Source organism: Mangifera indica, chromosome 11 (genome assembly GCF_011075055.1).
Source record: "Mangifera indica cultivar Alphonso chromosome 11, CATAS_Mindica_2.1, whole genome shotgun sequence".
Taxonomy (NCBI): Eukaryota; Viridiplantae; Streptophyta; class Magnoliopsida; order Sapindales; family Anacardiaceae; genus Mangifera; species Mangifera indica.
The window spans coordinates 1,460,704-1,474,292 of NC_058147.1; the positions used below are offsets into that span (position 1 = coordinate 1,460,704).

Genomic DNA, 13,589 nt, shown 5'->3' on the forward strand with positions numbered 1-13,589 from the left:
TTTTAATTTGAGGCAAGTACTATTTTTTTTACTCATTTCCGTATATACAAATAATAAAATTATATTTATAAATTTTTTATATGGTTTTATATATAAATAATAATATATTCTTATATAATTAAATATTATTTTATTTTTAATTTTTAATTATTTGATTATATAATAATATATTATTATTTATACACAAAATTATATATTAAAATTATGTATAATTTATACACAAATAATAATATATTAATAAATTTATTTAATTAAATTTATTTTAAATTTAATTGGATTATCTTAATAGCATTAATTAACTCAGTTGAATTTAAATAATAATATATTATTATCTACTTAAATAATTTTTAATTAAATATAAAATAATATACAATTACACAAAAATATGAGATTTGTATACATTCTTTTTCGTAATAAAATATCCATTTTAATTATCTCTCCTGGTCTATTGTTACATCCAGATTTGAGAACAATTTTTTTCATTAATAGAAATATGGAATGCCGATCATACCGATCAAATAATTTGGCCTAACACCTTAAAATATTTATTAACGGTACAATAATTAAAGATTAAAATACATTAAAACCTAGTTTAATAACAAAAGCAAGAAAGAAGATAGCTGACAGCTTCATATTCCACAGCTAAGTGGGTTCAAAATATACCAAATTAAATTAGGAACCACAGGAAAAGAAACCGATAAGGCTTCTAACTTTTATTTTGCAATTATGTGGATACTGACCGACTTGTCGTACCTTGTGAGCAGTAAAAGGTGGCTTCTCTTACTATTCACAAGGACGTGTGGGTGCACTGACACATGTGCTGTACAGGTCAGCTTCTGCAAACTTTGACTGCATTTCGGTCAAAGCAATCATCATTTACGAAACGGCTTGTCGTTGATCTGTGTTCTTCTGGTACATGTTAACCTTCGGTGAAAAGTGGTCCTGTTCTTTCTCTCTTTACATCTCAACACGTGTTCTGTAGTGGCTCCAAATCTTGGTTTGCCCTCGTTAAATATGTATAATTTATAATAAAACAAGTGAAATTTCAATTGTCAATTATATGAATTTACAATATATAATATATAATTAAATATAATATATATATATATATATAATAATAGTATAATTTAAGTGATAAGATGACGTATTTGTTCAAAATCTACTTCAACTAAACTATTGACTTTTCGGTAAAAAAAAACAATTTTCCTCTATCAAAAGCCCCTCATGTGTGTATATATAATTATAGGTATGAATTTAGTATTATATAATTAAAGTAATATTATATATATATTATTATATGATTAGATATTATTTTATTTTTAATTTAAAATTATCTAATCATGCGATAATATATATTAAATATAAATTTATTTATATTTTTAAAATAAATACATATAATTTTATTAATATAATAATAATACAAGATGAAAGTATGAATATTGAAAATGTTTTCCTTGTTAAATAATATTATATATACAATTTTTATATATAAATAATTACGTATTTAATGAATCACTAGTTATTATTTAGATTTAAAATCATTGGATATTTTGTGTAGGATTAAAAAATTTGCTTAGTTGGACGCCTTGATATATATATATATATATATATATATATATATATATATATATATATATAATTATGTATTTAAAATAGATATACATAATATTATTTATATCATAATTATTGTTCATATCCTAATTATTGATCAACTTTGAGGTCTATTTATTGAGGTTCTGCTTTTGAATTTCTTGTAAGATTCAACACAATGGCATTGCTAATTATCCTTCTGTTTCTTCCAATTTTCTTCTTCTTTCTTCTCCAAAAACAAAAACCACTCAAAAGTAATCGTCTGCCACCTGGTCCTCGCGGGCTTCCCTTAATTGGCAATCTGCACCAGTTTGATGGTTCAAACCCTAAGAAGGTGTGGAAACTTTCTAGAAACTATGGCCCTCTCATGTCTCTGCGTCTTGGTTCAGTTCCAGCCATTTTAGTTTCATCACCAAAAATGGCTAAAGAGGTCATGAAGACGCAGGATCTGGCATGTTGCAGTAGGCCTGCCTTGCTTGCCTCACAAACTTTGTCTTACAATGGCTTAGACTTGGCGTTTTCACCTTACGATGATTACTGGAGAGAAATCAGGAAAATTTGCGTTGTTCATCTCTTGAACTCTAACAGAGTTCAACAATTTCGACCCATTAGAGAAGATGAAGTTGCTCGTATGACGAAAAAGATATCGAAAGCTACTGCTGCTTCTAAGACAATCAACTTGAGTGAGCTTATGTTCTCTCTTACGAGCACAATTATTTGCAGGGTTGGATTTGGAAAGAGGTACGAGGAAGAAGGAATTGAGAGAAGTAGATTCCAGACTCTTCTTAATGAAACTCAGGCCTTGTCTATAAGCTTCTTTTTTTCAGATTATTTTCCTTTCATGGGCTGGCTTGACAAGCTCACAGGAATGAGGCGTCGCCTTGATAATAACTTCAAGGCTTTTGACAAATTTTACCAAGAACTCATTGAAGAGCATTTAGATCCCAACAAACCTGAAAATGATCAAGAGGATATAGTTGATGTTCTACTGCAAATTCGGAAAGAGCGTGGATTTAAAATTGACCTCACTTCTGATCACATCAAAGCAGTGCTCGCGGTATCATAAAGCAATTTTTCTGAGCTTTATTTCGTACATACTATAAATTTTAATATGTCTCATTATTTTGGTTTTTCTTTGCTGCAGGATGTATTTGTTGCTGGGACAGATACGAGTGCAGCTACAGTGGTGTGGGCGATGACCTTGCTTATGAAGAATCCTAGAGTAATGAAGAAAGTTCAAGAAGAAATCAGGTCTGAAGTTGATAACAAAGGTTTTGTGGATGAAGATGATATTCAGAATCTGCCTTATCTCAAAGCTGTAGTGAAAGAGACGATGAGACTGCAACCAACAGTTCCTTTTTTGATCCCAAGAGAAACAATTGAGAAGTGCGTCATAGAGGGATATGAAATACCGCCTAAAACACTTGTTCTTGTGAATGCATGGGCGATAGGAAGGGACCCTGAAGCTTGGGAGAACCCAGAAGAATTTTATCCTGAGAGATTCATATGGAGTTCTGTTGACTTTAAAGGGCAACATTTTGAGCTGATACCATTTGGTGCTGGTCGAAGAATTTGTCCAGGGTTGTATATGGGAATTGTGACTGTTGACCTTGCACTTTCCAATCTTCTGTACAAATTTGATTGGGAAATGGTGCCTGGGATGAAGAAAGAAGACTTGGATTTTGATGTTCTACCAGGTATTACCATGCACAAGAAAAATCCTCTCCTGATGATGGCTAGGCCCCGTAAATAAGAGAGTCAGAAACATTGAGCATATTGATATGTCAATGAAGTGTTTTAACTTTTTCGAATGTAGGAGCCCCCTGTGTGATCGATACTGCACTGCAGATCGAAGTTTATAATAATACTTCCTTTGTTATCATTCTTTCTTATGGATGCTGATGGCTATGTGCCTATTGTAGCAACAGTTTCAAGTTTGAACCACTAATCAGAAATATCTCATTTTCATTCATAAACGGGTAATCTTAATAGGCAAAACCAAAAAGGATACGCTCCAATTGATTGAAAATTGATGCATTTGTAGGAGCTATAAATTTTGTTTGGATGTTTGAGCTGAAAGAATTTCAGTCTTTCTTTTATTGCTTTTAGGGAATACACCCTAGTTCAAGCCTAAATTTTTCAATTTTATAAATACATTACAGTTTTAAACCGCTTACTTTCAGGGAGACCGTATCAATATGATTGGAGGGTTGTACATCATGTGTTCAGAAACACCTAGTTTTATCATCTCTTAGTCTGCAACAACTACAAAAGAGACCAAACTTTTGGTTGAGAAAGAAAAAGTAAGTTTGTAATAGCAAGTGTAATCGATTCTACAATCTCCAAGGTTAATATTTTTGTAGATAGTTGTGTAATCCAACCAAGACAACACCCAATTCAAAAATGAAAAACTATTATTTAAACTTGGTTAAAAAATAATTGAATTTAGATTCAATTTAAACTTAATTTGTAAACTCAGATCAAATTCAACCTTATGTATATATTGGCAGTATCTAGTTCAACTACTATCATTTTCCTTGATAAATTGGTCTTCAAACAAGAGGGCATACAATGTGAAAGGGTGAAAACAAACAAGAGGTTTATAATTAAAATTTTCCTGTTTGCTACTCTGTGTAATAGATGTCAATGGGGTACTAATAATAAAGTTATAAAATTGTTTTTGTATGTTTTTACAATCCAATGTCTGCATTGCATCCAATTTTGAATATTTTAATAATATATTATCATATAATTAAATATTATTTTTATTTTAATTCAAAATCATATAATTTTAATTGAATACTCGAAACTGAATATATATAATTTTATTATATCAAAAAACATGTTCAAGTGAGCACCAATATCCCATCTTTCAAGATAAAAATAAATCAACATAAATGACACTGGTTTCATCAACTATTATATCTTTGACTAAGACAGAAGATGAGAATTATAAATTATTTCTCGTAATAAATTATATCATTGTTACTGAAAGTGGGTTAAATTTTATTCAAATTAAGTTTGAACAAGGTTTAGTTTAAAATTAAAAGAATTAGCTGAAGAATATCCCAAAATTAACAAGTTGAGACTCGAATTAGATGGAAAAACAATTTAATTTTAATTTAGACCTAATTTAAGCTAACTTCGTTCAATCTAAACTTGGATTTTGAACTTAAATAAATTGAATCAATTCCAACCGGAAAGGGTCCTTTGAATGAAGGTACACTGCAGGAGCCACATCTCTAAAGGGGGCCTGGGTGGAACAAAAAGACCCACTTCAATGAAGGAAAGTTTTTTAATGGGCCTGAAGAAAACAGAAAAGCCTGGAGAAAGTCCAACCAGCCCATAGTAAAAAGGAAATTTTAAAGATGGACCTAAAGAAGAAGGATGAATTGACCCGGAAGATAGATAGATATCGAAAGATGATAAGTGGTAATGATGATGAAAGCTTTGCGGCTGACCTGCTTGTCCCACTTGCTGCAAAGGAGCTATCTGAGAATGGCTTCGATTTGGTTTTTTGTCCATATAAGGAATATTGGAAAGATGAGGAAAATATGTCAATTCTAATAAAGGGAAGAACTTTCGTCCAAGTAGAGAAAATGAAGTTTTCTGGAGGATTGAAAAGATATCAAAATCGGTTGTTGATTGAAATCCCGTGAGCTTAAGTAAGCCATTGATGTTTCTTACCAGCTACTATTATTTGCAGACTGAGTTTCGGTATGAGGTGTGAAGATGAAGGAAGTGAAAGAGTAGATTCCATGCTCTACCTGATGAAGCTGATAGGTTCCCTTCATGGGGCTGGATTGACGAACTTGCAGTAATGATAGGTTACCTCGAAAACAATTTCAATGAATTCGGAAAAGCCTTGATAGATTGAAATGATTTTCAAAAGTAATAACAATGTTAATAGGCCAAAAGACTTACCCTACAGAAGGTCTAATGGATTCTCAAACTCTAAAGTTTTAAAAACTCAAATATTTAATCATCATTTAATTTCTATTAAATTTTGTTAGTAGTATAAATGGTAAAAACGTTATTTAATAATTTTATTTTAAAAAAATAAAATTTTTTCCTCTTTTCTTATTTTAGTTTTGAAAAATGACAATTTTCTTCTAGATTTAGAAAGTTACTTTTTCTCCTATTTAGGATTTCCATCTTTTTTCCATTTATAACCACCCTCCAAATTTCTTCAACTTCAATTTCAATTTCACCCCCCTCTTCAACTTAAGTTTCTAACATCTCTTTCGACATTCTCTCCCTCCATCTCCGGCCTACTACTTTGCCTAAGACCTAATTGATGTCAACCTTGCCTTCTCTCCAATGCTCAAGTGCGATTTCTCCTTTGCTTACATCACACAATTCTCCTCTCTCGAGTTCATTGCACATCTCCTTCTCTTCAATTGGTCATTATGATTTTCTCTGACTACAAGCACGACATTTGAGTTTTTCTCGTCGACAAAATCATCTCCCTCTGATGTCTATGTTCTTGGCATCCCTTTCTGTTGTTTCAGAGATGCACACCAAACCAAGAGAAGAGAAATTGCACAATTCGAATCCAATCAAATACCATTTAAGACTATAATCTACTTTTTCTTTTATTTTATTTTTTCAAAACAGAAATTAATTTGTCTAATTCATTACTCTAAATTTTTCTTGGTATACTGTGTACATGTGATGCTGAAGATTTTAAATCTAAGAAGTTAAGAACCCATTCAACCGGAGTTGGTATTGCATCAGTTTCAATATTAAATCATCTTTAGCCAAAAACAAAAATTCAGTGGTGGATATAGTTGAAAACTTGAAACGTTGTTTATTTTCTATATCATAAAATAACCGAATTTCAGGAGCATCCTAGATTTACAGAACAAGTAAATATTATAAAAATCCCTAAACCGTATCTATATCACCGTCTTGTGTAATCCGTCTGAATATTTACAAGTTCTATTAGTAGAAAAAAAAAAATCACTTTCAAATGGCAATATATTAAGATGCCGTCCATTTCTGGAAAAGATTAGAAATTAAGTGCAAGCACCACACTCGTAGATTGCCATAAATAATTCTGCCAAATTCTTTTTTTTCTTTTAATGACAGGGATAATCTCATCTGACTTTATCGGATAGATATGTATAATCGAATCAAATTCAAGTTAGGTATTATTGTATAACTCGTCTCACTTATGCCCTATACATATGTATTTTGAACTGAAATATATATGATATATGTTTAATAAATATATCTAATTAAAGGCCAAATGGCTATTTTCCACCCATGGTTTGATGCAAATCTAATTTTTGACCCACTAACTATTAAAAATTCAAATACTCACTCATTTTTTAAACTTTATTGTTATTGTCAGTGATAAAATCGTTATTTAGAAACATATTTTAGCATTATCCTTAAGTTTTTAAATTTTTATTTTTATCTCCTAAACTTATATTTTTCAGGTTTAAAAGCTTATTTATGTCCCCCCAAATCTAAAGTTATAAAACTCTTTTTTCCATATAAAGTCCCTCCCCTCCCAAAAATTTCTCAAAATTTTAGTTGCATCTCAGTCTTCCTTTCTCCTTCTCTCCAATGACGATTCGTTGCCATCAGCCGTTGATCTCTCCCTCCTATCTTGCGATCACTCTCTCTTCCCTCTTCAATTGTCTTTGTCTTCAACAAAGACGATCAAAAAGAGAAGACTAGTTGACCGGGAAGACATGAGGGAGAGAATCAATGGTTGGTGATGGAGGTTGGTTGTCAGAGATGAAGATCTGAAAACTGAAGTTGATCAGAGGTTAAACTGATATTTTTTTGAACTCTACGAGAGTGATTATTTATGGCAAAAAGATGAGAGTTTTGCAACCCTAAATTTTCAGGGGTTGGGGGGGGGGGGGGGGGGGGGGGGGTCGAGGTTACTTTTTAATCTTGAAAAATATAAAGTTAGGGGGTAGGAATAAAAATTTCAAAATGAAGGATGCATATATATATATATATATATATATATATATATATATATATATATATATATATTGGTTAAAAACATATTGAAATAATTTATTAAGTGTTGATACAGTAACTTTGAAGTCTTTATATTGAGGTTCTGGTTTCGCATTTCTAGTAAGACTCAAACACAATGGCATTGCTAATTATCCTTCTGTTTCTTCCAATTCTCTTCTTGTTTCTTCTCCAAAGACAAAACCCACTCAAAAGTAATCGTCTGCCACCTGGTCCACGGGGGCTTCCCTTGATTGGCAATTTGCACCAGTTTGATGGTTCAAACCCTAAAAAAGTGTGGAAACTATCTAAAAACTATGGCCCCCTCATGTCCTTGCGTCTTGGCTCAGTCCCAACCATCTTAGTTTCTTCAGCAAAAATGGCTAAAGAGGTCATGAAGACACATGATTTGGCGTGTTGTAGTAGACCTGCCTTGCTTGGCCAACAGACATTGTCTTACAATGGCTTAGACTTGGCGTTTTCACCTTACGATGATTACTGGAGAGAGATAAGGAAGATTTGTGTTGTTCATCTCTTCAACTCAAACAGAGTGCAACAATTTCGACCCATTAGAGAAGATGAAGTTGCTCGTCTGATGAAAAAGATAACTAAATCTATTGCAGCTTCTAAGCCAATCAACTTGAGTGAGTTTATGTTCTCTCTTACCAGCACCATTATTTGCAGGGTTGGATTTGGAAAGAGGTACGAGGAAGAAGGAATTGAAAGAAGTAGATTCCAGGCTCTACTTAATGAAACTCAGGCCTTGTTTATAAGCTTCTTTTTTTCAGATTATTTTCCTTTCATGGGCTGGCTTGACAAGCTCACAGGAATGAGGCGTCGCCTCGACGACAACTTCAAGGCTTTTGACAAATTTTACCAAGAACTCATCGAAGAGCATTTAGATCCCAACAACCCTGAAAATGGTCAAGAGGATATAGTCGATGTTCTACTGCAAGTTCGGAAAGAGCGTGGATTTAAAATTGACCTCACTTTTGATCACATCAAAGCAGTGCTCATGGTATCATATTCTTCATTCATAAAGCAATTAGCTTCGAAATACAATTAATATTTCTCTTTTTTTTCTTTGGTGCAGAATGTATTTGTTGGTGGGACAGATACGGCTGCAGCTACTTTGGTTTGGGCGATGACCTTCCTTATGAAGAATCCTAGAGTAATGAAGAAAGTTCAAGAAGAAATTAGGTCTGAAGTTGGAAACAAAGGTTTTGTAGATGACGATGATGTTCAGAATCTACCTTATCTTAAAGCTGTAGTGAAAGAGACGATGAGGCTGCAACCAACAGCTCCTCTTTTGGTCCCAAGAGAAACAATTGAGAAGTGCGTCATAGAGGGATATGAAATACCCGCTAGAACACTCCTTCTTGTGAATGCATGGGCTATAGGAAGAGACCCTGAAGCTTGGGAGAACCCAGAAGAGTTTTATCCTGAGAGATTCATTGGCAGCTCTATTGACTTTAAAGGGCAACACTTTGAGCTGATACCATTTGGTGCTGGTCGAAGAATATGTCCAGGGTTATACATGGGAATTGCGAATGTCGACCTTGCACTTTCTAATCTTCTGTACAAATTTGACTGGGAAATGGTGCCTGGGATGAAGAAAGAAGACTTAGATTTTGATGTTCTACCGGGTCTTGCGATGCACAAGAAAAATCCTCTCCGGCTGGTGGCCAGGAACCATACATAAATAAGGGTGCAGGAAACATTGAGCACATATATATGTCAATGAAGTGTTTTATCTTTTTCGAATGTAGAGAAGCCGTGTGTGATCGATAATGTACTGCAGATCGAAGTTTAAAATAATGCTTATTGTTCTTTGCCTATTAATTGCAGCAACAGTTTCAAGTTTCAACTACTGACCAGAAATATCCCATTTTCGTTCATAAACTGGTGATTTTAAACTATAAAAGATACAGTTCAATTGATTGAAAATTGATCCGCTAGTAGAAGCTATAAATACACTAGTTTTTCATCTAGAATGAACGAGGTTTAATTTAAGCGGGAAATATTTTGATTATGGATTTTAGGAATAAATCCCATTTTGAGATGAAAATTTTCAGTTTTATAGATATATTTCAGTTTCAAATCGCTTTGCTTGTAGGGAGACCAAGCTAATATGATAGGAGATTTGTACATGATAGATTCAAAGACACTTGGTTTTAGCATCTCTAAATCCGAAACTACAAAAGATGAAAAGAGATCAACTTTTGGTTAAAAAGGCTAAAAAAAAAGGCAGAAACACTTATTCCCACCTAAAGGCACAAAATCTCTTCTATTAACTTTAAAAAATTTAAATATTTATTGATCAATTATTTTGATTAGAAAATTTTATTAATGATAAAAATATAATTATCATTTAAATAAAAATATTAAAAAATAAAATAAAATTTTATCTTATAATCTTAACTTAGTTTAAATAGAGAAAATCTTACCATTATCTAAGGATAACGGAACGTCGGCCCAGCATCCCGCGTGCTCGAAAATTTTCTTTTTCATTAGCCTCTTTGTTACTCGAGAGCATGAAGAGTCCACTCTTGAAGCTGCCATCAATTCCACATGATCATTGTGAATCCCTGGTAAAGTTGTAGATGGAGACGACGACGACGACGACGCCGAATTCTTCATTGATGTTCAGTTGTAGTTAAAGGCGATGAAACCAGAAAAGCGGCAACCCCAATTGATAGTTGATTATTTCGCCGATGAGTGAAAGGCCATCTTTTACATCGTCGTTTCTATTGGTGAAATTGTCATCTTTGTGTTGGTGTAGTGGCCAATCTGGAATATCAGACTACAGAGATTTGAAAAGCCAAGATTGTTACATAGAGTAGATGTTTGAGGGGGACTGCAAGTGGCTTGGTCTAAGGTAGTGAGTTATACATACACCTATGGGGCCCTTTCACGATCAACAAATAACTCTTTAAAGCATAAAATTCACTGAAGTGTTTTATATAGCACCATTGCTCTGTTCTTCTTTAAGTGGAGGAAAATATAATACTCTCTACTCAGACTCCATAGTACAATATCAAGCTGTTATGCACTTTAAACCAGAGACTTCACCATCAAGCACAAAGAAAGCAATTTAAACTCATCTAAATGTTATCCATTGAGTCAAAATCAATTCTAAAATTAATCAAAGGAGGTGACACTTTTCTGATTGTCCTGCAAATAAAAGCATAAGAGATAAGATAAACATATAATTAAAAGACACAAAAAATTTTCAAACAAAGAAAAAAAAGTTTTCCACACGTTTCTTACAAAAAAATAAAATGCTACAAGATAACGTAAATAATTTCAAAAGTAATTTTTGTAGAGTTACAAAGGTTGTCAAAGTATTGCATTATTTTCAAGATTCCTCGTCACAAAGTACCAAAAGTCAATATTATTTTTTTGCAAAACTATAAAATGTCAAGATATTCAAAGAATTCCCTTATAAAGCTTGATAACTCTTGAAAAATTCAAATTTATATTAATTTTATTAGTTGAAATAGTTTAAAGTTTGTAACATAAGTAGATGGTATGTTCTCGGTCAAGAACCAAAGTATCCTTTCTTTATATTTTGAATTAACAAGAAATAAGTATTCAAAATTTCAGTTTTCAATAATATTTTTAATATTTCAATAAATTCCAATTGATATACATTGCATCAATCGTTTTCAAAATTTTAATCAAATCTTAGTTGATCCATATTTTATATCAGTCATTTTTTAACTCACGGTTGAATTTCTATCCTGCTGAAGCCATCCGTGTTTCATTATATATATATAAAACAAGATCACATCACCCATCAGCAAATGGATCCTTTATATATCTTTAAACATTTATCTAATGTAATAATTTAAAAAGGCATATATTATTGGAGGTTGTTACTTGAGAATGATATTTTAATTGTTAATAATCATAAAACATATAAATATTAGGAATGATGGAGTAAGGTGGTAATAAAGGATTATTAAATCTGAGATAACATATATATTACGATTAAAAGTAATATTATATGTACATATTTTGAGTATATAAATACATACATATTTATATATATCATCATATAATTAGATGTTATTTTATCTTTAATTCAAAATCATACGATCATATAAAAATATATATAATTGTGTATCCACAAATGTGTACATATAGTTTTATTGTATAATCAAAACGCAAGACTTTGAGGTAATACCATTTGATGCTGGTGAAAAGATTTTGTCCAGGATTGTATATGGGAATTGCGACTGTTGTTCTTGCACCTTCTAATTTTCTATACAAATTTGACTGGGAAATGGTGCCTGGAATGAAGAAAGAAGACTTAGTTTTTGATGTTCTTCCACTTATTACCATGTACCTTTCTCGTTCGCTCCTCTGTGTAATAAATGTCAATGGGGCAGTGTTATTTATAATAAACTTTTTAAAATAATTTATCCAAGTTTTTACAGTCCGATTCCGGTGTCAGCTAACATGTATATCTTTACCAAGAAACAGGTTCAAGTGATCACTAAAATCCCATCTTGGGAAAGTAATAGATTAAATCTGTCTAAGATAGAGATGGGAGCTATAAATTATTTCTCATAACAAAATATATATTATTGTCACTGCAAGTAGAGAAGATGAAGTCTTATGGATGATTGAAAAGATATCAAAATCAGTTGTTGCTTCAAATCCTGTCAGCTTATTAAGTGAGGCATTGATGTTTCTTACCAGCATATTTGCAGACTGGGCTGGTAAGAGGTATGAAGGTAGTGAAAGAAGTGGTTGGCCAAATGACTATTTTATCAAACCTTATTGGGTGGGAAATTAGCAATACTTAAGCATGATTTCTAGCCAAGCTGGCTCAAGGTTTGAACTCATTAGTGATTTTTATTTTCTTCTCAAGCAGTTCTTCCTTTTCAATGATTACTTTTTATTTCCAGTGATTTTTTTCTTCTCTGATAATTCATCTTTTTCTTTTTTGACATTATTGATTACTTCATGTTTTCAAATTAACTTTAAGTTCAAACTTGCACAGTAATATGTGGTGACGGTTCTTTCTCATATGCTTTTAAGATACATGTGACGCTTAAGATTTTATTCTAAGAAAACACAACCTTAGTAGGTATTGCATCGGTTTCATTGATAACTCATCTTTAGCCCTCTAAAAAAAAAAAAAAAACAGTGGTGGATATGGTAAAAAAATATTGTCTATTCTCTGTATTATATAATAACAGAATTTCAGAAAAGCATCTTAAATAAAAGTACAAGCAAATATTATAAAAATCTTTCGTCTTGTTTAAGCAGTCTGAATATTTACAAGTTCTATGAATAGAACAGAAATGGCAATATATTAAGATGCCGTCCATCCTCGGGAGAAGACTAGAATTTATTTAATATGATGCCCCAGCTACGCCGGCATTGAAGCTCGATCAAAACAAAATATAACTATTCTTTAACTCGCTGTCAACACATAAGAGAAAATTGTAATATATTTTAATTTTCTCTGACGGTGAATTGTTACATTCAGATCTGAGAACTTTTTATTTTATTGATATAAATACAAAACGCCGATCATACGAATCCAATAATTTGGCCTAACACCTTAAAATATTTATTAACAGTACAATAATTAAAGATTAAAATACGTTAAAACCTAATTAATGTATTACCAAAACAAGAAAGAAGGCAGCTGGCAGCTTCATATTTCAAAGCTAGCATAATATACTACTGAAAAATAAAGGAAGCGTATCTATAGATGTAATATTTTGATAAAGATTCGACAAATTAAAATATATTAAAATTGGGTAACCATCTATGTATATTTTTTAATTATTTAAATATATAAATGATATATTATTATATAATTAGATATTATTTTATTTTTAATTTAATATTATTTAATCATATAATAATATATTATTTATGTATTTAAATTATATATTAAATATATATATATATATATATATATATATATATATATATATATATATATATATATATATATATATATATATATATATATATAGTTTTATCAATATGTATAT

The 13,589-nt window shown here is 31.4% G+C and overlaps 2 protein-coding genes and 1 long non-coding RNA gene across 3 annotated transcripts; 2 read left to right on the top strand and 1 right to left on the bottom strand.

Annotated features, from left to right (window-relative positions):
• The first annotated feature begins 1,708 nt into the window (after positions 1–1,708).
• Positions 1,709–3,472, top strand: LOC123229781 (cytochrome P450 83B1-like). Its single transcript, XM_044655728.1, has 2 exons — positions 1,709–2,647; positions 2,735–3,472. Exons 1-2 carry the CDS (start codon positions 1,769–1,771, stop codon positions 3,341–3,343), a joined length of 1,488 nt encoding a protein of 495 aa, XP_044511663.1. The 5' UTR covers positions 1,709–1,768; the 3' UTR covers positions 3,344–3,472.
• Positions 3,473–3,608: 136 nt separating this feature from the next.
• Positions 3,609–10,652, bottom strand: LOC123229783. The gene is made up of 2 exons (XR_006504939.1): positions 10,017–10,652; positions 3,609–3,855 (listed from the first exon to the last, which is right to left on the bottom strand). It is a non-coding gene; the product is annotated as an uncharacterized LOC123229783 (long non-coding RNA).
• LOC123229780 (cytochrome P450 83B1-like) lies at positions 7,678–9,436 on the top strand. Its single transcript, XM_044655726.1, has 2 exons — positions 7,678–8,587; positions 8,663–9,436. Exons 1-2 carry the CDS (start codon positions 7,709–7,711, stop codon positions 9,269–9,271), a joined length of 1,488 nt encoding a protein of 495 aa, XP_044511661.1. The 5' UTR covers positions 7,678–7,708; the 3' UTR covers positions 9,272–9,436.
• Positions 10,653–13,589: the final 2,937 nt, after the last annotated feature.

Coding starts and splice junctions, on each gene's coding strand:
- LOC123229780 (XM_044655726.1), top strand. CDS start 7,709: ATGGCATTGCTAATTATCCTTCTGTTTCTTCCAATTCTCTTCTTGTTT. Junction 8,588..8,662: donor ACATCAAAGCAGTGCTCATG/GTATCATATTCT, acceptor TCTTTGGTGCAG/AATGTATTTGTTGGTGGGAC.
- LOC123229781 (XM_044655728.1), top strand. CDS start 1,769: ATGGCATTGCTAATTATCCTTCTGTTTCTTCCAATTTTCTTCTTCTTT. Junction 2,648..2,734: donor ACATCAAAGCAGTGCTCGCG/GTATCATAAAGC, acceptor TCTTTGCTGCAG/GATGTATTTGTTGCTGGGAC.